Source organism: Schistocerca cancellata, chromosome 5 (assembly GCF_023864275.1).
Source record: "Schistocerca cancellata isolate TAMUIC-IGC-003103 chromosome 5, iqSchCanc2.1, whole genome shotgun sequence".
NCBI classification, from domain to species: domain Eukaryota; kingdom Metazoa; phylum Arthropoda; class Insecta; order Orthoptera; family Acrididae; genus Schistocerca; species Schistocerca cancellata.
The window spans coordinates 151,533,677-151,559,818 of record NC_064630.1 but is presented as its reverse complement, the minus strand read 5'-3'; the positions used below and the strand labels follow the sequence as shown (position 1 = coordinate 151,559,818).

Here is a 26,142-nt window from a genome sequence, read left to right as displayed (position 1 = left end):
ATTTAACCATCAGCCTACAGATTACTGCCCACCCTGTCAGCCAAATCATTTGTGTATATAGAGAACAACAGCATCACACTTTCCTGGGGAACTCCTGATGATACCCTTGTCCCCGATGAATACTCACAATCGAGGACAATGTACTGGGTTCTATTACTTAAGAAGTCTTCGAGCCATGCACATATCTGTGAACTTATTCCATATGCTTGTACCTTCACTCAACCGCACAGCATTCCTAAGCTTTCCCCTTATCCCGCCTACTTCTTAGTCAACATCTGGACTTCGATGTGTCAGACGTGTTCAGATGTGTCCAATGCTGAAGACACTGTGCTGTCTTGGCAAGAATGACTGCCAAAGCCTTGGAAACGGGCTTGAGCAGCTTATGATCCATGAGTAAGGTGAATTTGCACCTTCAGGCATAGTTGTGGAATTTTTTTCCCAAAAACTTTTTCTAGAACTTCTTGTTCAATTTGACTAAATTCCATTGAGCAGAATTTCGTGTCTTTGATATGAATGCAATTGGGCATGTTACTCCATTTTATCACATGTGAAAGCCCCACCCTTGTGCCATAATCCAAAGCATCAGCTGCTAACATGACCTGATGGATGGCCTGGTAAGATGTGAGACAGGTTGTTTGAAGGAGGATTCTTTGAGTACCAGATTGGTTTATCGCACGCTGAAGACCATTTCCAATGCACGAGTTTGTGAAGCTATTGATGCAGGTGTTCCACAGTTGCTGCAGCATGTGGGATAAAACGACAGTAACAATTTAGTTGTCCCAGGATGGACATGGACATGGACTTGTCCTTGGGTGCAGGTAATTTCTGTATCACCTCTACATGCTGTGATGTAGAATGGATCCTGAGGTGCTAAATATGTAGCCTAAGTATTCAACATGCTGCACACTTATCTTCGTTTGTCTTGTATGGAGAACCTGTGATGATGACAGCATCCAGAATGTGGTTTATCTGCTCATGAATGAAGAATACAGGGCTATTACAAATGATTGAAGCGATTTCATAAATTCACTGTAGCTCCATTCATTGACATATGGTCACGATACACTACAGATACGTAGAAAAACTCAAAGTTTTGTTCGGCTGAAGCCTGCACTTCAGGTTTCTGCCGCCAGAGCGCTCGAGAGCGCAGTGAGACAAGAAAGCGTATGTCGTGCTTGAAACGCACTCACATCAGTCAGTCATAACAGTGCAACGACACTCCAGGACGAAGTTCAACAAAGATCCACCAACTGCTAACTCCATTCGGCGATGGTATGCGCAGTTTAAAGCTTCTGGATGCCTCTGTAAGGGGAAATCAACGGGTCGGCCTGCAGTGAGCGAAGAAACGGTTGAACATGTGCGGGCAAGTTTCACGTGTAGCCCGCGGAAGTCGACGAATAAAGAAAATTGGCTCATGCCACAACTGGAGACCGACAGCGCCGACTTCATCTTTCAACAGGATAGTGCTCCACCGCCCTTCAATCATGATGTTCGGCATTTCTTAAACAGGAGATTGGAAAACTGATGGATCGGTCGTGGTGGAGATCACGATCAGCAATTCATGTCATGGCCTCCACGCTCTCCTGACTCAACCCCATGCGATTTCTTTCCGTGGGGTTATGTGAAAGATTCAGTGTTTAAACCTCCTCTACCAAGAAACGTGCCAGAACTGCGAGCTCGCATCAACGACGCTTTCGAACTCATTGATGGGGACATGCTGCGCCGAGTGTGGGAGGAACTTGATTATCGGCTTGATGTCTGCCGAATCACTAAAGGGGCACATATCGAACATTTGTGAATGCCTAAAAAAGTTTTTGAGTTTTTGTATGTGTGTGCAAAGCATTGTGAAAATATCTCAAATAATAAAGTTATTGTAGAGCTGTGAAATCGCTTCAATCATTCGTAATAACCCTGTAGAATGCTCAAACACTGACAAGAGGTGTTCTAGGTTCTTACTGAAGCCTGTGGTAGCTGCGCCAGCGATCAAAATACGCACATCAAAAAAAGTTTTGCATCAACTCGGTTCCGAGAGTTCCAGAACATGTACAGAAAATTGGATTAGAGATCAACATAAACATCATTTCTGCCCTTTTTATTGCTCATGAAAGCCACACATTGCATGTTGTACCACCATACAGCAAGACCTTCAGAGGTGGTGATCCAGACTGCTGTACACACCGGTACCCAGTAGCACGTCCTACTGCATTGATGCATGGCTGTATTTGTTGTGGCATGCTATCCATAAGTTCATCAAGGCACTGTTGGTCCAGATTGTCCCACTCCTCAACGGCAATTCGGTGTAGATCCTTCAGAGTGGTTGGTGGGTCACATCCACATCATCCATAAACAGCCTTTTTCAATGTATTCCAGGCATGGTCGATAGGATTCATGTCTGGAGAACATACTGGATACTCTAGTCAAGCGATGTCGTTATCCTGAAGGAAGTCACTCACAACATGTACATGATGGGGGTGTGAACTGTCATCCATGAAGACGAATGCCTTGCCAATATGCTGCCAATATGGTTGCACTATCGGTTGGAAGATGGCATTCACATATTGTACAACCATTACGGCACCTTCCATGACCACCAGCAGCATATGTCAGCCCTCACATAATGCCACTCCAAAACAGCAGGGAACCTCCACCTTGCTGCACTCACTGGACAGTGTGTCTAAGGTGTTCAGCCTGACCGGGTTGCCTCCAAACACGTCTCTGACGATTGTCTGATTGAAGACATATGCGACACTCATCAGTGAAGAGAACATGATGCCAGTCCTGAGCGGTCCATTAGGCATGTTGTTGGGCCCATCTGTACCACAACCGCACTGCATGGTGTCGTGCTTGCAAAGATGGACCTCACCATGGACGTCTGGAGTGAAGTTGCACATCATGCAGCGTATTGTACACAGTTTGAGTCGTAATACAACGTCCTGTGGCTGCATGAAAAGCATTATTCAACCTGGTGGCATTGCTGTCAGGGTTCCCCTGAACCATAATCCATAGGTAGCAGTCATCCGCTGCAGCAGTAGCCCATGGGTGGCCTGAGCGAGGCATGTCATCGACAGTTCCTGTGTCTCTCTATCTCCTCCACGTCCGAACAACATTGCTTTGGTTCACTCAGAGATGCCTGGACACTTCCCTTGTTGCGAGCCCTTCCTGGCACAAAGTAACAATGCGGATGTGATCGAACCGCAGTATTGACTGTCTAGGCATGGCCGAACTACAGGCAACATGAGCCGTGTACCTCCTTCCTGGTGGTGTGACTGGAACTGATCGGCTGTCGGACCCCTCCATCTAATGACGCTCCTTATGTATTGTTGTTTACATCTTTGGGCGGGTTTAGTCACATCTCTGAACAAAGGGACTATGTCTTTGATACAATATCCACAGTCAACATCTATCTTTAGGAGTTCGGGTGATGCAAAACTTTTTTTTATGTGTGTATCTTCAAGATAATTCACCATACTTGGATTATGGCACAGGGGTGGGGCTTTCACATGTGATAAAATGGAGTGACAAGGCCAACTGCATTCATATCAAAGACACGAAATTCTGCTCAATGGAACTATAGACAAATTGAACAAGCAGTTCTAGAAAAAGTTTTTGGGAAAAAAATTCCACAAATATGCCTGAAGGTGCAAATTCACCTTACTCATGGATCATAAGCTGCTCAAGCCCTCTTCCAAAGCTTTGGCAGCCATTCTTGCCAAGACAGCATGGTGTCTTCAGCATTGGATGCTGTTTTCATCAGCTTATTCCTATGACATCCAGTTTTGCTCAACCACACAGCATTCCAAAGCTTTCCCCTTATCTCGCCTACTTCTTGGTCAACATCTGGACTTCGATGCTGACCCCAAGGCATGATTTCAGATGATTCTGCCACCAAGGAAGCCATGGCCAACCTTCTGCTGGACATCCACCTTGCAAACACCATATTGTATTCGACTCAGTACTGTAGGAGGTCATCCGGTACACCAACAGGGCCTGGGCTTCCTAGCTGCAATAGCATGAGCATTTGGTCATACAAGGCACTGTCCTCCTACATAATGGTACAGGGTGCACCAGGGACCTCATCCCACACACTCTTCACGAGCAGGCGCTCTATTTGCTGCACTAAAGAGCAGGGGAGGAGGGGTTGCTCATGAAACGACTGGTAAGACATCCCATATACTGGCAAGGTATAAACAATGATATTTTCTCTATGATCAATGCATGCTCCACTTGCCAAAGCAAACAAACTCTGGCCCACCCCAGTGCAATTTCCTGTGGCCTACTATTCCAGCCCCACAGTACTGTACTCATCTCGACTTTGACAGCCCTATTCCAGGAGCCACTTGGTCACTACAATAGATGCATGTAATGGATTGTATTTTGTGGTAAAAATGCCCTCTATGTCTTTGGCCCAGACTATCTGAGCACTGCCTAAGATTTTTGCCCTCAAGGGACTTCCTGAGTCCTTTGTTACAGACAATAATGGATCACAATTTACCACTGCCAAATTTAAGACCTTTTGCCAAACTAATGGCATTTCTAATCCACACTGTGTCATTCCACCCAGTATTGTATGGTTTGGCAGAAAGCTTTCTCTGCACCTTTCATACCCAATTGGCTAAGTCCTGTCATCACCACCACCCACTGGAGTATGTGGTTCCCTTTACGTTGGCATCATACTGGTGTATACCCAAGAGTATTCTTCCCCAGCAGAGAAGTTGTATGGCCAACCATACTGCTCCCAAGTTTCTATTCTTCAACCACAAGCATATAAACCACACCCTGGCTGCTGCCGTCACCACATGTTCTCCATGCAAGACCAAGCCCATTGAGGATCTTCTTACGTTCTCATAGGATGAGTCCCACTGGTTACCTTTGACAACCTCCTCAGCACAGACATGTTGAATGTAGAATTCCTGGATGGCATTCGGGGCCAAAAGCGTATTAACCAGACACGCCCCCACAGAGAGCCCAGTCCACCACATGTTTGCCTAACACAGCTTTCTGAAGGCAGGAAGTTGGTGAACTACCTTTGGGAACCCACCACAGGACATCGCACCACAGGACAACAGGTCGCAGATGTTCCTAGCCATCCATTCTGATTGACATGGATCCCAGACCTGCCACCTCACCTTGTCGCTCCACCACCCCACCCCCTCCTCCCTCAGAGACCTTTCTGCCTCCAAGGATCTTTCCCCTCATAAAATATGCTTTTAAATCCTTAAACTTGCCACCTAGTCATTCCTATTTAGCCATTTTGCACTTCTTATCAATCTCATTTTTTAGACATTTGTATCCTCTCTTTCCTGCTCATCTGCAGCATTTTTATATTCTCTGCTTTCATCAATTACATTCAATATCTCCTGTGATACCAAAGGATTTCTACTAGCCCTTGTTTTATTACCTATTCAGCTCTCTGCTGCTTTCACTATTTCATCTCTCAAAGTTGCCCATTCAACTACCGTATTCCTTTCATCTGTTCTAGTCAATAGTTGCCTAATCCTCCCTCTAAGGCTCTCAATAATCCCCTACAAAGGTTGGTCATCAGTACCTTTTTGTTCGAACACACAGGTCTGTGTGACTGTACAACAGAGATGTCCAACTGTGCAAAACCAAGGAGAAGAAAACCCCATGGTCTATGAGAGGCCAACGAAGGCTAGGTAAGGAACAAAAAAAGAAGAAAGGGGTGATGTAGGAAGAAAGGCAGGTGAGATGCCCTATCTTGAGAGCAGCCGGAAGCCCCAGAAAGCAGAATGATGGGACATACAACCCCCGACCCCCAGCCACTTACCACATGTACTCCACTCAGAAATGGCCTAGAGAAGATTAGCAACATGGACAGGGCAAGAGAAGCACATATACACATAAGACGAACAGCCCATGTGAGAGGGGGAAAACAAAGAGTAAAAGAGCAGGTAGTGAGGGTTGGAGTGAACCACCAAGCCCAGACAGCCACAGCCCTGTCTGAGCACAGGAGGCAACAGAGTGTTCTGCCAACCCCTTAATGGGCTGGTAAGATTAGACTCGCTTTTAAAGAAAGCGGTAAAAGCTTTCTTCTCGAATAAACTGTAAAACTAAGTCAGCTGCGGGGGCATTGTCGACTAATATCAGAGGTAGCGAGTCGGGGAGATTAAGTGTCTGCCAAACGGCAGCTAGGTTGGGACAGTCCAGTAAAATGTAGGCAACCATCAAACGGAAACCACGATGACAGTGGGGTGGGTCCTCATGACAGAGGAGATGATCATGAGTCAGCCAAATATGGCTGATGCGGAGCCGGTAAAGGACAGTAGGGTCCTTGCAAGAGGCCTGCATGGAGAACCTTCACAGATTTGTAGCCTTCTTTATTACCTACAGTTTGTTTGGTGAAGTCAGAATGAGCCACTTCGTATTCCAGACCCCTAAAACTTTATGGTGTAACACCGATCGGAGGCCTATTTCCAGAACACTTATCTCGAGAGTTGGCTTACTGGTAGCCGGTTCAGCTAATCTATCAGCGAGTTCATTCCTCTGGATCCCAACATTGCCTGGGGTCCAAACAAAGGTCACTGAGTACCCATGTTGTTCAAGGGCATGCAGGAAATCCTGAATAGCCACAACCAAGGGATGGCAAGGGTAACACTGGCTGAGAGCTTGCAAATTGCTCAAGGAGTCACAGGAGGTGAGAACGGACTCACTGGTGCAGGAATAGATATGCTCAAGAGCACGAGAGAGGGCTACCAATTCCGTAGTGAAAACAGTACAGGCATACGGCAAGGAGCACAGTTCAGTATGTCCTGCATGAGTATAAGCAAAGCCTATGTGATCAACAATGACTGAGCCATGAATATAGACTAATTCAGAACCCCAGGATGTGCCAAGAATGGGGAAAAAATTGGTGGCAGTGAGCCTTCAGCTGAAACCAGTCTTTTGGACCTTGTGACAGGTCAACATAAAGCTGTGGCCGAGGGATGCAAAATGGAGGTGTATGTGAGTGGGCCTGCAGGAGAAGTAGTAGAGGAAACAGTAGAGTTCAGAGAGGAGGGGCTGGATGCAGATTGCAGCCATTATTCCTGATCTTTATCACCATTGTGAGAGATGGATTTCTGTGCTCGGAAAGAGGAGACAGTAGTCTGAATGCTTAGGGGAGCTGCAAGCATGTATAGCATAATAGACGAGCTGCTGTTGGCGCTGATCTGCAATGGAGGGACTGCATCGTCAACAAGTAAGCTGTTCAAAGGGCTAGCTCAAAAGGCACCTGTCACAAGCTGAATCTCGCAATGGTAAATTGGATCCAGCAGCTGCAATGCTGAGGGTGATGCCGATTCATATGCCAGACTCCCATAATCCAGACAGGACTGCATCAGGACTTTGTAAAGCTGCAGAAGGATAGTGCGATCTGCACCGCAACTGGTATTACTCAGGCAGTAAAGTGTATTAAGATGCAGCTAGCACTTTCGCTTAAGCTGGCGAAGGTGGGGAATCCAAGTCAAACGAGCATCAAAGACCAGTCCTAAAAAGCAGTAAGTCCCTACCACTTTGAATAGTTGATCATTGAGATAAAGTTCTGGTTGAGGGTGAATGGTATGACATCGACAGAAATGCACGACATGAATCTTGGTGGCCAAAAACTGAGAACCATGGCTGAGGGTCCATGACTGCGCCTTTCATATGGTACCTTGCAGTCAACGTTCAGCGATGCCTACACTAGAGGAGAAATAGCAGAGGCAAAAGTCATCAGCATACAGGGATGGTTATACTGAGAACACCACAGCTGCTAATAGGAGGAGAGCCCTGCAGGACCCCATTCTCTTGAATGTGGGGGGTATTGTGGGAAGCATCAACTCGAACCCGGAACGTATGGTGCAACAGGAAGCTGTAGATAAAAATTGGGAGCGGAGCACATAGATCCCATTCGTGTACGGTGGCCAGTATGTGGTGTCACTGTGTGATTAAGAAAGACAGCTATAAGGTGTAAAGTGCTAACATTGGGCAAAAGCTGTTCAGATGGTGGACTCCAGGTAAACCAGATTATCAGTAGTGGAATGGCCTTGGCAAAAACTACCCTGGGACTGAACCAGAAGACCCTGAGACTTAAGGAGCCAACACAGCCACCAGCTCACCATGCATTCAAGCAACTTACAGAGAACACTGGTGAGACATACTGAGTGATAACTGTCCATCTCTACAATGGGCTTACCCAGTTTCAGCTCTGGGAAACTGATGCTTCCTCGCTATTGCATTGGGAATTCACCCTCACTCCAGATCCAGTTAAAGATGGCAAGGATATGACGTTGACAACCCACTGGTATGTGCCTGACCATTTGGTTGTGGATGTAGTCTGGCCCTGGAGCTGTACCAGTGCAATGGGCTTTACACTAATGAATTCCAACTTCTTGTTGAATGGAACATTATATGACTCCAGGTGCTGCTTTAGAACAAAAAAGGCAGGTTGATAATTCCCAGATGCTGAGCCTCGAGCATAATGTAGAGAAAAATGTTCGGCAATAGTATCCAGGTCAGTGTAAGCAGTGCTATTCAAGGTAATACCAGGTACACCTGCAGGTGTCTGGTATCCCTAGAGACGTCTGAACTTAGCCCAAACCTGCAAAGCAGAGGTATGAGATCAATTGTTGAAGCATGCCATTCCTAGCATTCTCACTTCCATCGATTTATTGGGTTGTGGACTCTGACATGGAGCCACTTAGGTAATGAGGTGCTCCGTTGGTGAGTGCCACTTATTGCGTTGGAGAGCCTGTATGATCTCTAATGGCCTCTGTGATTTCTGATAACCACTAAGGTACTGTCTTCCCACGTGGGTAGGCTCTAAAGAATGGCATGGTTGAGCGGCCCTGAGGGCCCACGGTAAGAGGTGTAACAGGCAGGAGTACTGTCGCCAAAGGGAACAACTGCTCCTACTTCTTTCTGGCCGGTTGGTAATTGATCTGTTCAGTCTTGTATCTTCTTCTCTCTCTGGGAAACAGCGAGCAGGGAGAATGCAGCTTTCTCACAAGTTGACACTAATGGGGGGGTCCCGAGGATCATTCACATGTAGCACTCGTCCACAATCTCTACAGATGGAGCTAGCATTGCAACATGAAGACATGTGTCCAAGTTTGAAACACCTGAAGCACCGGGGGGAGGGGGGGGGGGGGATATAAGGTTTCACAGTGCATCAGTGTACCATCGACTTGACTTTTCAGGCAATGGATCACCATCAAGGGCCAAGATGAAGGCATTAGTAGTAACCCTATTGTCCTTTGGCCTCTTGTGTACACAGTAGACAAAGTGTACACCCCGTCGCTCCTAGTTGGAGCATAGCTCATAATCATCAGGTCTCAGTGGAAAACAATGCCCTGAACCATGTTGCGGGGAGTGACAGTCACCAGCATGTCACTCATTTTGTTACAAGCAACCAGTGCCTTGTGAACTAAGTATGGGGGGGGGGGGGAGTATTTTTCTGCTTGCCACTTAGCCCTACATTCCTTCCATGGTGTCGCCAGGGAAGGGAACATTTTAGAGTCATATCACACTTCATTAGAAGAGGACTGTCCTTTCACAGAGACTGCTGGGGCCGTATGATCGTCAGCAGGAGATAACTCCATCTGCTTCATTTGCAAATCATCAGCCATCCACTCTGCCACCCACTCTGAACACAGACTCTCCCCATTAGAGCCAACCAGTCTCAGCAAAGGCTACCTGGCCAGTTATCCATTGCTTGGAGTACCTGTGCTCCAGTCACAACAGGCAAGTACGCCTTGGCATGCAAGGAGTGTTTTCAGCTCAGGCACCAACAGCGTGATCCCTGCCTGGTCAGGGGGCTACCACCGTGCAAGTACTTGATGAAAGCCACACAATGGAAGGGCTACCACGTTGGGTTTTGCGTATATTACCTTATTAGAGGGAAGGCTCCAAAGATGGATAGGCACACCGAATTGGGCAACCTTCCCTGCACAATCTGCAATTCTGGAGAATTTTGAAAATTGGTGGCAGGTCAAACCTAATAATGCGGCCCATGTGTGTATTTAATGAAAGGTTTTAGAAAAGGTTGGAAGTGGAAACTCTAGTCCCAATCATAAACCAGGGTCTGCACAAAGAAAACCACAAAGTGGAGACGCAGAGGAGGAAGGGGATTGTGAAAGTACAAGCTTGAAGCATGGAGAGGAAGTAATGCTGCAAAAGCTAGGGCCCTGCGGTAGCCAGGCACCTACTCAAAAAAGAATCTTGAGTCCACTGGGGAGACCTACAAAGAGCTATGCAGATTCACCAGAATGTTTAATTACTATTGTTGACATCTTTCTTAAACAGTTGTGCAGGAGCCACTCAACCACCTACTTAAAGGAAAACACACATTGATCTACCAGAAGGTTCTGTGGACACTACAAACAAAATCTGCTTTTGAAGATCTCAAGAAGGCTCTGTCTCAGACTACAGTACTGGCCTACCCAAAATAGACATATCTTCTTTGGTGGATGCAAGCCAGATGGCAACAGAAGGTCAATGGATGATGGTAACCATTTGCATTGCTTTTGACAAATCTCATTGAACAACGACAGAAGTGGAGTGCAATCAACAGAGAATTGCTTGCCATCAAACATTGTAGATCGTGTGTTGAAGGTCCTAATTTCTTATGAATCACAGATCATTAACTGCTCACAATCATTTTTCAACACCTAACTGACCTCTACTTATCCTGCCAATGTAGACAGGTGCAATTTATAGCACTGTTCACAGCTGACATACAGCACAAATAAGGGCAGGATACTATATGGTGGACTGTGTCTCCCAACTAGTTCAAGCTCTATCAATTGGACTAACATTGCTAGCGAACAACAAGAAGATCATTTTCTTCATCATCATCTCAGAGATCCATGATCCACAGCATTGCAACTTGAATTTGTGCTGATGCCTGGGACGCAGAATGGAATTTGGCTTGATGGGAATGGAGAGAGACAGGAGCCATGCATTCTTGAGAAGTAGCACCACGAATATTCAATGCCTTGCACATTCCTGCTCACCTTGGAATCTACAGTTCAGCCAAACTACCTGCTTACAAAGCCGTCTGTCCCAGTATACAGAAAGACTGATGTTCCTGCGCCAACACCTTCACAAGTTTTCAACACAAAAAAAGATTAGACACATTTTTGCGCCAACTGAGAGCTTTCCTATGCCAGCAATATACTTTGCACACCTTTACATGAACATTGTGAGACCACTGTTGTAGTCATCAGAGTGTCATTACTTCTCACAATAGTCGACCACTTCACCAGACAGCCAGAAGCAGTGCCTGTTGCAGATGTGTCTGCTAAATCTGTTGGCAGAGCATTAGTGCAGGTATGGTCCACGAGATATGATATTCCACAAACCATAACCACTAACAGAAAACATCAATTTGATAAGCTATTATTTCAGGAATTACTCCAATTCTACAGCTACAATGACATTCACACAATAAGCTATGATCTTGCCAGTAATGGGATGGCAGAGCAAACGCTCACATTCATACAAGCTATGACCTCACTAGTAATTGGACTGCCCTGATGTGTAGAGTTTCACTGCAATTTGACACACTACTGTTAGCCCTGCTGGGGCTGTGTATTGCAATCTAAGAGGATAGGCACTGGTCTCCTGTAGCTGTGGGTGACAGCCCTCTGAAATATACACTAATTTTGTGCAACGTCTCTGACTGCACAGTCCATGACACACACACACACACACACACACACACACACACACACACACACACACACACACACAAACAGAGAGAGAGAGAGAGAGAGAGAGAGAGAGAGAGAGAGAAAAGTGTTTATCCACAATGGTCTGCAAACATCTCAATATCTTTGGCTCAAAGATGACTCTGCTCTCACCACCCTACTCCAGGCCCAACAGTGTTATTTCCAGATGTAGCAATGTGTTTCATTTTGGATGGGAATGGTAAACAAGACATCATTTCTATTGAATGACTCAAATCAGCATTTGCCGACACAGATACACTCTTCCCGTCTACCACAATGGCAACTCCAAGAGTGTGACCCCTGCACACACTTCCGCTCAGATATCAGATTCAGCAGAAGACACCATTATGCTGAGTAGAGACAAGCCAATGGAGCACCTACCATCACCTGCCCAAACAACTATTTCCACACTCAGTCGCAGACAAGTGAAGTTAAAATTTCTGCATGTGCAAAGTGTTCCTGGGTTCAGCACAGGGGCACACCCACCAACAGCTGTTGCAAATCAGCTGCCTGGGACATGACCCTGCTATCTGTCAGTCAACAGCTGACGAATGTGCACTCTGAGCTTACATTTATGTACAAGTGACAGTGGGCAGCTAAAGAGGCAGACAAGACAGCCAGACCATATTCATTGCACCTGTCCCTATAAAACCACAAAAACATTGAGAAAGGGCCTGCTGTGTTCTGCTCAAGTGGCTGCCACCCCAAAAAGTCCTTGGGGAAAACTATAGGAGATGAGGAATCCAATGTTTCCAGTCGCTGCTTCAGCAAATTCCGTGCTTCAGCTGTTCAAAAAATAAGGAAGCTGATGTGGTGTCTCATGATAGTCATCACGACATGACACACAATGAGCAGCAAGTGTTATTGCTGACTAAAGACATCTGTAGCCTGTGCTTTGCTTAAACTACATGCAATGTAATTGTGCACTAATCAAGTGTCTATTATTCAGTGTTAACAAATAGCATTTTATGTTCAAATGTGCTATTTATGTGGTTAGGCCATACGAACTCTGAATCCCATAATCTTATTCTTAAAACCCTGTTCTCATTAACAAGATTCACTGCTCTGTATGAACATGCCTCAGAGCAGTGAAGTACTACATCATTTATTTCATCAACTGCGCAACACCATCCTTTAGGTCATTAACAGTTGGGTACATAGTAACTGTTTCAGCTGAGTACTATCCATCAAAATGTTATCCTGCTATCCTGTTGCGTAAAATCTGGAAAATTTACCATTGAAATCAGACTGAAACAGCAAAAGAATGATCCCAGTTCACTTTTCCCATCAGACTCTTAAGAAATCTACAATGAAATCTTCAGAAACTACTAGTTATTTCTTCTTGTCTTACAAGCAACTTAATAATGCTTGTAGGTCTCTTATAGCTGAAAGCTTCCTAAAGGGGGTATCTGTATATTGTTACAATTACAAGAGAAGTTATGATCTACACAAGAACTGCTGTTTCAACAGTTTTTGATGTTGTGTCCTACTTTTACATTTATAATACCTGATATTCAACTTCTCTATCCCTGTGACTATACAGTTTTCCATTCTCATGAAACAAATTAATCTTTCTTTTCAGGAAACTGTTGCATATATTATGGTTCTGTTCTGCTCCAATTTCTTTCACGGCTGCCTGTTTATAATCCAACTAACCTCAAAAATGTGCCCCCCTGACTGATGTAATCATAGGGATTTTGCCTTATGCGCTTTAACGTCAGCAGGTCCCGTACTTTCTTATAAAAAATGAATATCACAGCAGTACGAAAAGCTGTCATTTTCTGTCCTCTGTGGGCAGAGCTATTTAACTATCACAGCCAAAGAGTTTCTCGTGCTACAGAAGACATAAACAAATGACCACACAGGATGCCAGTGCATGAATTCAATTCCACACTGTTTTATGACTCTAGAAAGTGATTGGACTTTTCAGTCCCATCGGGCAGAAAAGGGTTAAAGTTGTTCCTAGAAGTTTGCTGCACTCTACTTTGTTCAAAAACTGTTTGAGGCTCTTCCCTTATTTCAGGTAAAAAGCCAAACTGATTAACTGATTGCTAAAAGAAATTTGAACTGTGATGGCCAGGGTTTTCTCCTTTTGCTCGTTACTTGTTACCTTTTCCTAGTTCCCACTGTCTCCTTCCCCCTTCAATCTATCTAATTCAAAATATTCCATTTCTGGTTCTGCCTGAAGGCCACAAATATTTTTTCCCTGTTCTATGATTCTCTTGTCTCGACTGCATGATCAGCTTAATGGGATAACCTCATCTGATATTTTACTGGCCTCCCCACAACTGCCCCAGTGAAACACCACTCCACAGTCCTAACATGTTGAGGCATAGTAACTCAACCCTTAGGCTGTAGAGAAAAGGAATTTTTGGGCAAACAAGGAAAAATGGTTGGGCACTTGTGTTTAAACCTCCCAGTCTCAGTGCAGAGAATAAAAGGCACGAAGTTATTCTCTTGATATGTACTGCAGACACAAATGCATGCAGATCTTTTTCAGATAATAAACTATTTGTTGCCCACCACATGGACTCAGTACTTCACAGGATGCAGATAATCATCAAAGTTAGAGGTACTGTACTTGGTCATCTAATGCTACTTTAGTAGTAATTGTAATCTCTTGCCCAATTAGTTTAATATTTTTGACTGAAGAAAGAAATGATACTGAAATTTGCCTAATGTGGGACTGAAACCAAACACTTAACATAGTTATGTGCACCAGCCCTGCTGCAGAATAACCTCTTCTAGGCATACCTTGCCACTGTTCTGAAGACCCTTCCAATTTCCCACAACATATTTCCAAATAAATAATACTAATAATGAGATGGCACAGGTATTTCACTGAAAGTCAAGACATGAAGCTCCTTTATTAATTTACACAGTTATAAGCATTCTTTAGTTTTATAAACAGGGTGATTTTGTGATGATGTCACAGAGTCTCAGGGATGATGAATTTAAGGTAAGAGGTCTAGAAATGACCAAGTCTGAAGTTATAAAATCTTTCTGATACTCCTGACAATAGACCTCTTCTACTGCAAGCTCTTCGCTTTCCATTTTTTGGAAGTCATAGTATGGACCAAAATAAGAAAAAAACTTCAGTAAACACTGGCTCTAAAATGGATACCTTAAGAGCTATGAGCACTTGTTCAGCAGAAGATGTGTATTTCACAGTAGCAAAGATGAACGAGTGTTCATAGCTCTTAAGGTATTCTCTTTAGAGCCCATGTTTACTGGGCATTGTTTCCTTGCTTTGGTCCATACTATCTGTCAGAGGCATCTGAACAGTTTTCGCTTATAACTTTCAACCCAGTCTTTTCTGGACCAGGCTCCCATACCTCAGATTTATACATTTACCCTTCACCATGATCGCTGTAAGTTTGCAACACCATCACGGAATCACACTATATAGTACCACATGCCTCGTAACACCTGCATAGCATGGCAGGTGGCAAAAAATTTAGATCTAGTCAATTTTTTCTTGAATAAATGTACAAAATTATTTATGGAGCCACATGATTAAAGTTTGTAAAATACTTGAAATGAAACAGAGTTACCGAATGTTTATAGGTCCTCACCTGACAAGGAGGGAACAGGTGTGCATGGGCATCAACATTGTTTGCTTCTAAGATATTTTGTTTCAGACCAACACTGCGATTCTGGAACCATGCACTTAGTTTCTGCAGTATTCCTTTTAGTCGCTCATCTGAGAGGACAGACTGTAGGCACCCACGTTCTGCTGCAGAACTGCAAGCTGCCCTCAACTGTGTTGCAAAGAGAGTAGGCAGCAGCTGCCTACGCCATCCTCCACAAGGCACTCTGGCCACACCTTCAGAAAGTTCCACCAGCCTCTTTCGTACTAGTTGCAGGCACACCGTGAAAGGCACTAATGAATCAGAATAAAAAACTGCCTTATAGTAACTTAAAGAGTAATGAACAGTTACTAGAGACGTTCTAATATCATTAAGAACTATCTCCACAGATATTCTTTGATACATGAAACAGCTCATAACAATTTAATACACTGATGCACAATATGCTACTGTTTGCAGCAGGCAGTTCTGTACTTTACATCAGCTAGACACCAATTCACGTTGAAATATTCATGTACAATTAATTCAAAAGATCTTATTATTTGTGCCTAACATTCATCAAAGAATACTGTTTACACTTTAACTAGAGTAACGTGCATGTATAAGGTGAGTGGCAGTGTAGCACATGACACACCAGCCAACAACGTCATCCTGCCACACTTTCCTGCAGCTTGTACGAGTATTTCAGGATGCTTGTTGAACATCTAACACCAATTTTCATATTTGTGCATGTGTGGTGATTGTTACTGTGCTGTGCAGTGTTTCTTGTGACTGACATTCAGTAATCAAAAAATTACATATTAACAAGCAATAGTGACAAATTTATATGTACATACATGTTTCAAAAGATAGTAAGAAGCAGAGAGTGTCCCTTGTGACAGATTTCCTGTTGACCACAAAGTAGAATAGGCTCACTCAGTGATAGCAAGTTACAGTTGCAATTAAAGTATTAAAATTAATGTTCACATTACATGTAAAAATTAAGTATCTTATATACAGCTATAACCTTAAATAATAACATCATTGTCTATATCATGGTAGTCTTTAATATTGTAACACAGAATTTTTGTTAGCCAGTCACATATTTTTAATTTTTTAAATGGCAAGGATCGAGCAGTAAAAGGAAACTTGTTAAAAATTTTGGCGGGCATTCACTTTATGGGAGTTTCCTGTTATTGGTAGGCTGTGCCTTGAAATGTCAATGTTTGCCTTATTTCTGTTATGTTCATGAATTGTTTCCTTGGCAATACATTCTTTAATACTGTTCTTGACAAATAATGCAGACTCCTAGATGTACAGATTCACCAATGTTAGTATCCTAGGCCTTTAAAAGAGTGAGACAGTGCTCTATACGACCAGCCTTGCATATTACATGGACAGTTTTTTGGACTTTAAAATGTTGCTGATATGAGCAGAATGTCTCCCATATGAGTAGGCCATATGAGATATGTTACCGAAAGAGCGCAAAATACGTCGTTTGGAAATAATTATTACTGACAGTATCTCTGTTTCTACAAGGTAGGACATTTGTGAGATCTTTTTACAGACTTGGCTGATATGCTCTTCCCAACTGAGTTTATCATCAATATGTATTCCTACAAGTTTGATATAAGTTTACTGGCTACAGACCAATTTAATACACTGTCATTTGCCACAGGCAGCAACAGCTAGAGGGTTTAATGTGGAAAAGAGACAGAGAGCAAACTGGCAATGCCACAAAACGCTCTGGGCAAAGAACTTGTCACCCTCTCGTTATCTGAGCTGCATGTCACTAGTGCCCCTTATTACCAATAAACGATCATTGAATGACAGAAACTGGAGATCATTACACTGTCACTTACTATAAATGAAGTTTTTTCATTGTTTATATTGTCAGCAAGTAAAGCTGTGGTTCTTTAAGGAATTCAGCTCCTGTGTATGAAAGAGCTCCAAACTTCTGATTACTTTACAAATGAGTTAATGTGTTGAATATTTGTCATTAAGTTTATAAGCAATAAAAGTTTCAAAAATGTTTTAAATTATGTTTAAAGTTTTTTAGGTTTGAAATTATGTTTAAAGTTTTTTAGAAGTTGCTAAGTGTTCTCACTGTCAAACATTGGATGAGCATAGCTTGGGTAATTTGCACTCCATTTTAGGCAAAACCTAGTGTTTTAAGCATCTCATGTTTATGACATATTTCTTGAATTAAGTGTTGTACAATGACGATTTCACAGGTACATTCTGTGGTATACATGGATCCTGTCAACAAAATATTTTGTGAATGGAGTTAGTAGTAAGGAAGCAATAAATTAAAACTTCACACCTGATGTGCCATTTTTATTACATGAACAGCAAAGTGGAAACTTCCTGGCAGATTAAAACTGTGTGCCGGACCGAGACTCGAACTCGAGACCTTTGCCTTTCGCGGGCAAGTGCTCTACCGACTGAGCTACCCAAGCACGACTCACGGCCCGTCCTCAAAGCTTTACTTCTGCCAGTACCTCGTCTCCTACCTTCCAAACTTTACAGAAGCTCTCCTGCGAACCTTGCAGAACTAGCACTCCTGAAAGAAAGGATATTGCAGAGACATGGCTTAGCCACAGCCTGGGGGATGTTTCTAGAATGAAATTTTCACTCTACAGAGGAGTGTGCGCTGATATGCAAAAGGCAAAGGTCCCGAGTTCGAGTCTCGGTCCAGCACACAGTTTTAATCTGCCAGGAAGTTTCATATCAGAGATCTCTGCCCAAACTCTTTGCCTTTACAAATGTCTGCTTGTGTGTGTGTATATGCGGATGGATATGTGTGTGTGTGCGAGTGTATACCTGTCCTTTTTCCCCCCTAAGGTAAGTCTTTCCACTCCCAGGATTGGAATGACTCCTTACCCTCTCCCTTAAAACCCAAATCCTTTCGTCTTTCCCTCTCCTTCCCTCTTTCCTGATGAGGCAACCGTTGGTTGCGAAACCTAGAATTTTGTGTGTATGTTTGTGTTTGTTTGTGTGTCTATCGACCTGCCAGCGCTTTTGTTTGGTAAGTCTCATCATCTTTCTTTTTAGATATATTTTTCCCACGTGGAATGTTTCCCTCTATTACATTCATATCATTTATTAACTGTGATTGAAACTTTCTAGTTTTCACTCATCTACATACTTGTGAATGGTGGAGGCCCAAACTATTAAGTCGCACCAATGGTATTGTTGAGAATTTACTATTGCCGTTGTCCAATTACAGATAAAATACAAAAACTGAATATTTTATTCTCACTCAGCATCAGTGACAATCAAAATACATTTAAGGGTGGCATTTGAAAGCACACTTCATGCACACAACTGCTACCACCAGAAGCTCTGATTGCAATGCGACTCCCCACATGAATATCAATCTGGAGTGGGGTAGGGAAGGGGGAGGGATATCAGGGTATGAGTGGAGGGGGGATAGAAGAGTGCAGTCTAGAGGAGCATGCAGGGACTAGGCAGCAACCTCATCAGACTGCTATGTGCAGTGCCGGCAGACGGGGTGGAGGAAAAAATGGGGAGGAGAACAGAGAGTAACAGAGAAGGGGAAAAGACTGGCAGAGGGCGGGGGTATGTGAAAAGGGAGATGGTGATAGGATAGAGGGGGCAGAAACTGTTGCATGGAGGGTGTGGGGACAGTACGTTACAATAGGTTGAGGCTGAGATAATATGGAGAGCAGGGAATGTGTTATAAGGATAACTCTCATCTGCGCAGTTCAGAAAAGGTGGTGGTGGTGGTGGTGGTGGTGGAGGAGGGAAGGATTCAGATGGCCCAGGTTGTGAAGCAGCCCAGGCCCACACCAGATTGCTCTTTACGTGACAGTGACATTCCAGTCACAGCTGCCAATGGTGGTAGTAGTATGCTTGCTTGTGCAGAGGGGAAAAAAAATTATATATATATTTAACATTACATTCGTGACCTCAGTGCCTGTTTCACCACACACACCATTTGGATTCTTACCCCAGACAACAGTTTCTCAGAACTCCACAGTTGGGAAATAGCACTACACCATTCCTTGGTTCTCACCACCACCCACCTGGCATTAATTTACACTAATTTCTTCCACCTCACCTCAGCTTTTCTTCACTGTAGCTACTCTTTGCTTCACTCCATTTTAGTTTTCTTCATCTTTCATTGTATTTCCTGTCTATTTTTCACCACCCCCATCCCACCTCTGTTACGAACAAAGCACTTAGCTTTTCACTCTTATCAACTGGTGCACGATGTTTTAGTAGTAATATGTCTTGCATATTACCCTCTCTTCCACCTTTAAGCTCTCAGGTTTTCAAATCTTGTCCGATGCAGTCCCCGGTCAGTCTTTCCTTCTCATCCCATACTGTAAGTGTTCCTGACCTGCAGTTCTGGGTGACTTTCCTGAAATCTACCCCTTTTCCTAGACCTCTCCAGTCCTTTTCCTTCACCCTTTTTCCTTCCTCTTCAACCTTTCTGCCTGAAGAAGGAGCCACTGGCTTCAAAAGCTTGCAAATCACAACAGTCTTATGTGTGTGTGTTCTGCTGGCATTTGGTGAGTAGATTTTTTTCTCTATCCAATTAATTAAATAATTTTATTGACAAGTGTGTGTGTGTGTGTGTGTGTGTGTGTGTGTGTGTGTGTGTGTGTGTGTGTGAACAGGAAACCACAGAAATTAGACAGGAAAGTAAGAAAAAAGATAAGGTATGAGTAAGTCAAACAATCCACACGATCAAGGAAATTTTGCGAATAAATATTTTTATGTACTGAAACAAGTTATAACTACAATTACCAAAAATGTATGCAGATTTTCTACAGAAAACATAAAACAATCACAAAGAAGTTGCCCATTAGACAGTGTCAGGTCAGGAACACAAATAAATTAATAATAAATAAAAAACTAGCAGGCATAGCTGCACTGCTAGACTGTATGCTGAAAGAATGCATGGACAGCGTACAATCTTCTTTAGCTAATAACAGAGCAACTTTACTTTTCAGCCTCTGACTGTGTGAATATCAAAAAGGGTTTCACTATGACGATTAAGGCTTTTGCTGTAATGGTACACTACCTCTCCTATCCCCTCTGAAAAAAGTCTGCCTGTAATTACTAGGCGTCCCTCTTGGTTCTCTCTTTAAAAGGGCAGAAGATCAAATATGAGTGTAGGAATAATGAGAGGCCTGGTGATGGGATGAGAAGAGGGCATGGGGTAATCCATCATCTTCTATTTCAATCATTGGAGTAGTAAAAATGATGTAGCATCACACAGTTGGGCAGTGTCATTAAACAGAATTACACTGATGACAGCATGTCTGAATTTATCTGCATAGCCTTTGTATTATCTTACAGTATGCAGCTGCATTCCTTATCATCCCTAGTGACATGAATTCCTATGGCTTCTTAAAATGAACTACAAGGCATCATGGTAACAAGGCTTAACAGATATACAACAGACTCATCTGAAGAGGGTATAAAGGATGCTGGTGCATCACTATGATGAATGTCACAATTGCTATGATGATTATGTTGAAAAATATGCAATATATACATTTAATATCAGTACAACAACCATTGATTATATCCATGTTTGCCTTAACTACAAATCCTGAGAGAAGTTGAATGGGATTGGGGGAAGGGGGGGGGGGGGGGGGGGGGGGGGAAATCTCAACTCAAGTAATTTTCTGGAAGATGTGGCACTGGAGGTTTCCCTTGAACTTGGATCATGAATGACTCCTCTTGTTGTTAGTTTTCCTGTAACCTTAAGCCTTGCCAGTCCATTTTGCTCCAATCATTTCCTGTACTCAATCAGGAAGAACAGCACCACATTCTGAAAATTGGAAATTTTGCTTTTACTGTGTGTTCCTATCTGCTGCCATTTGTTGAGCAATTTTGCTCTGTCTGTACAGTATTGCCAATAAATGGAGCTGGAACAGGGCTATATACAACACATGAAGAGCTAAATTTTATATTCTAGAGAAACTTACGCCTGTATACTAAATATGAAGAGCTAAATATTTTATTGAACAGTAAGTTATCATATTTAATTCCAACTAAAGCAAACTCTTTTGTAAGTGTACTAACGTGGCACCTACTGGGAGCCAGCAGCTTTAATTCTCATAAATGAACAGCTACTACTACCAATAATTTTACATGATAATGATGATGATCATTATCATTATCATTATCATTATTTTCTCTTGCCTCACATAACACCAGAAACAGCTACTCTACTCATTATAAACACTGTGTAGGTGCACATTGGACTTCACTGTAAATGGTGGGTTTTATTTGTGAAAACCCTATTCAAACAGCTGTTTAATAATAATAAAAAGCATTTTAGTGTAACAAAAAAAACTGAATTTTTGCAATTTTACCCTAGCTTGATAATTCATGAAGCATATTTCATATTTTTGGCCACAAGACGAATGATCACGCATCCACAAGTGACCAGTGCCGCATAAAGATATTTAAAATCTAATAAAAAAATATTCTTTTACACTTGTATCTGAAGTACACACATACAGACAAGAAATATCAAATACTCTCCCTGTAACAACTCACAGTGAACTGCAAACTCCATACAGTCCTCTCTGTGATTAGTACTGAATGCATGAAGCAGGGCATCAGTTTGTAACTGGGTTAGAGTATTGTCTATTACATAAAGGATTTCCAACATTTTCTGAGATTTAGCATAAAATTTCAAACCATCTGCAATATGCTTTCTAATTCTTCGGATTGTTCCAATAATTTCATTTTCAGTGATTGTGTTTATACGTTTTAGAAAAAACCGTGTTTCACCTTCTATAAAGAAATCTCTAAACTCCAAACAAGACAGGGACATCAACCTGTAACAGAACAAATAAATTAATGATAAAAGTGCATAGATCATTAACTCATTACAGTTTTTACCTATTAATTCCAACCTATTAAGTGCTAAGATTCTCAATCTATCTATCCTGATTCACTGCAACCTCCCCCCCCCCCCCCTCCTCCTTTTGCTGGAGGAAGCATATACTGGAGCCATTTAAACAATAAAGTTCAGGTACTTTTAGTCCTCATACAGTAGTGTTCACAATTTTTGTTTTTAAAAAAAAATTGCCATGTCCTAACAGTATAGAGAATGGTTCTAGTTTTTGAGATGCTCTGTGGTAAGAGTTAGTGTTTTTACTATAGTCAAGAAAACTAAAACTTACATTTTCACAGCATTTTCTTTCTCTCACTCAGTTTTAACAGAAAGCCTGTGCATTGTTGCTTAAATATATATATATATTAGCCTAATCATCTGAATGTTTATTATAGTATAGTATAATAATTTGAATTACATCTGTTAACAATTTTGAGATTTTTGCTAACACTTCCTGTTTATATATTAATATAGGTACAGGTATAGGTATTTGTCTGAGAACAATAAGTGGTAATATAGGACTACTTTAATAGATATGTTATTATCCAAGGCACTGGCATGGATTTGCAGTGCCAGAATCTAGGTGTGGAAAATTTATACGTATATATTTTAATATTCAAAGAGTGATAAGGTATGTGAGGCTGACAATTCTTGTTTCCAATAATACTTGCTTTTCTTTTTACTCTGTCCATGACATCCTTATGTGATGTATAAAGCCCTGATAGAAATAATATTTCTAGGATTTTATTATCAGTCACTACAAAAATCTGACTTCATAGGGACCCAGACAAACATTCCATACTCTACAATGGATCAATTTTTTTTTAAGCTACATCTGTTTTGAGAGAAGATAACTTTCCAGTGTCCTTCAGACCTGGAGTTTGCCATTTGTTCTCAGTATATTGAGTTTCATTCAGTTTTCACATTTTATATTTATTTGTATACTGGCGTGAAGTTGCATTACACTGTATTTGCTTTTATTTAAGTTGAAAATATTTTCAGCAAATCATCAAGCGTATTCAGGCAGCACTAACCTGTGTCTGATATGTTCTGAAGTGAGGCGCCTTCTTGTGAACTGTTTCAGTCATGGTCTTGAAATGCTAACAGGTCATCAGAAAATGTTATAGTTATCTCTCTTTGAAATTATTTATCATCCATACCACAGCCACCACTCAGGTAAGCAGATAATTTGCAGTTATGTCAAAGTTACTTTAGAAACTCTTAGTACATCATGCAAATTACAGTAGAAAGTCAATTTTAAAATTGCAGGTGCATATCATAATGTCAGTTACACAATATTTCATGTATTTTGAACCAACCATGTCGAGCAAAACAAAGCTCATACTGCATTACTAAGACCATGTTTTACATATAAGGTCCTGAATCATTAGGTAAGCATAGGACAGTGCTAATGCTCCATGGTTATAGAGCTCACAAACTCAAAGTTATCTATACGTAATTCCGAAAACAAGGTGGAAGTAAGTAAAAAATTTCATGGAAAACAAAAACTGTGTGGATAAAAGTTAAGGCTATCATCTTGGATGACACCCAGGCCATGCTATTTCCCAATTTCTAAATAAAGACTCTCAAACTGAACGTTTAGTTTCTGTTTACCCCCAAGCCAATGCAAGTTTCATCATGAAAAACATTAATCACAACACTCTCAGAACAGATACTTTTGATATTGTAACTGTAATGGGAACAACATCCAACTTTTAACAAAAACTTTAAGAAAATAACAACCTTCCATTGCTTCAATGTGAGCGTTTTTAGTGGACATGCCATTTAAACATGATCTTCCAAACTGGTCACGTTTAGAAACAGAAGTAACAAATATAAATTCACAGATCTATAAACTCTGTTCAAAATTTGCAAATATTACAGTAATTAAACCAAGTTAAACATGCAGAGAACAGTATAAACGAAATAGATTTCACTTAAATAACCTTGGCAGAAGAGAAATCACAAACTTCACATTAGAAACAGTGAAGTAAGAAAAAGTACTAAGTGGCCCCACAGTACCACTTAGTTATAAGGGATAAACATCACTATGGAAAACCCTGTACCCAAGGACAAATGCAGTGTAAAACATACAGATAACTCTAGTGAGTTTAGCACATTTGACTTTGAAAAATTTTTATGGCCACGCCTCCTATATCAGGAGAGGCAATAGTAAAGAACTTTATGTCCACTTGTGTACAAACACATCCCAGAAGGGAGATAAGAGGGTGTCACAACAGGCAACCAACACCCTAGGTACCAAAGGCAATAATGTAGTATGCCACCTCCATCAAAAAGGTATGTATACCACCAAAATGTGCAGTCAATAACAAACAAACTGGCATGCATTCAACTCTTATTCACAACAGACCTGGAATATGTAAGTGTCATAAGCATTATAGAAGAATGGTTGAAATCGGACCACATCTGTTCAAATAGCATACCTGGTTATGCATTAGAACCCCATTGGAGCTGAAAAAGTTGCAAAGGTGGAGGTGCTGTTGTATTTATAAAAAATTCTGTATAATATAGAAATTTGACCAGTTTGGTTATTTAAATAAAGGTAAGGATTTTGAGATAGCTGCTATCAAAATTTTAGAAACAAATATAATTATTGCATGCTTTTATGGTTTCCCAGCAGCCAATGTATGTGCCGTTCTGAAACATCTTAAAATACTCCTAAATAAACTTCATCAAAACAAAAAGGTACTAATTTAATGTAGATTTTCAGTCCCCGGGGCATGCGAGACATCTCTATTGAATCTCACAAGCTCATTCAGTGTGAAAGCAACAATAAAATTCACTACAAGATGCAAAAATTATACCAAAAGACCCTTGACCAGGTATGTATAAACTGTCTCTAGCAGATTGTAGAACCTTTTAAACCTTTCACCTTTACTGAATGGTGGCCATTTTCGTTTGTAAGTGTACGACGACGTTTCAGTTTAGAGACGTTAGCAAAAATATGAATATCTCTGCACTGGGTTAAGTTACAACATTGCAATTGACGTGATTGTTTTTAGAAAAGTGTCCTCTACAACATTGTCTATTACACAAAATACCCTAAATTCAAAAGTAATCAGTCAAAATTACCTCCAAAGTTTGGTATCCATATTTTCAAAAATCCACGTTTTAGGCCCAAAAATAACAAACAAGGAGTGATTTATGAGAGTCTATTTTTTTCTATATTTAGATATCATACACTACTAGCATCATATAGAGCAAGAACACTTACAAATGTTTTCTTAATTTTTTATGAATTTTTGAAATTTGAAAATTTTCCTTTTTTGTTAAGTTTGGGGTTAGTTATTTCACGTGAGACTGAATATAAAAATATGATTTTTGCACAATTTGTATACCTATATGGTAGCAACGTACAGTAAAAATTGCAACATTGAAAGCTGACTAAACAAAGGTATGAATTTTTGAAAAGAGGAGATAATTCACGTTACTCTACAACTGATCTTATGGCTGTTGCTTATTCATGTGTGATATTGGCAGGATATAATCAAGTAAGGTACTGAATTATATACAAAAAGTGGAAACATCACTGAAATTAGCATTTATATTACCTTGACATACTTAAAATAAATATTTTCAATTAACATCCTTCAAGATGTGACTGTTCCTAAATCTGATGGTGAATGTTAAGAACACTAATTTCTTCATTCAGCTTCTGTGATATAGAGTAAGACCTCCAAGTTGCTGTGGTAAGTTCAAGCACTGAAAGTTTCCTTAAAATGTTTTTAATTAGTATCATGCCACTGTGTCATTCAACATTAAAGACAGAGATGTAATTTTACTGACACAATGATCCTCATAAATTTCGGTTTCTGATGTTGCATAGTATTGAACTAAGTTTTCTGTAATGCCAAGGAATTTGTGGAAATGCCTTGTTCCTTTTATTGCTATATAGTTTTCAAATCTGCTTTGAAGTGTTATTTTAATATGCAGAACCACTTCTTTCTTGATCAGAAAATAG

General features: G+C 41.5%; 1 protein-coding gene across 6 annotated transcripts in view; it reads right to left on the bottom strand.

Moving 5' to 3' along the window:
• The window catches only part of LOC126188265 (uncharacterized), a 104,927-nt gene that overhangs the window by 27,201 nt on the left and 51,584 nt on the right, over positions 1 to 26,142 (bottom strand). For 3 of the 6 annotated variants that reach the window (XM_049929829.1, XM_049929831.1, XM_049929830.1), the window contains 2 exons: positions 21,818 to 22,101; positions 15,281 to 15,588 (listed from right to left, as the gene is read on the bottom strand). In XM_049929829.1, coding sequence (XP_049785786.1) covers positions 15,281 to 15,588; positions 21,818 to 22,101 — 592 coding nt within the window. The remainder of the gene's footprint in view (positions 1 to 15,280; positions 15,589 to 21,817; positions 22,102 to 26,142) is intronic. The other 3 variants (XM_049929832.1, XM_049929835.1, XM_049929833.1) reach the window with 1 other exon arrangement.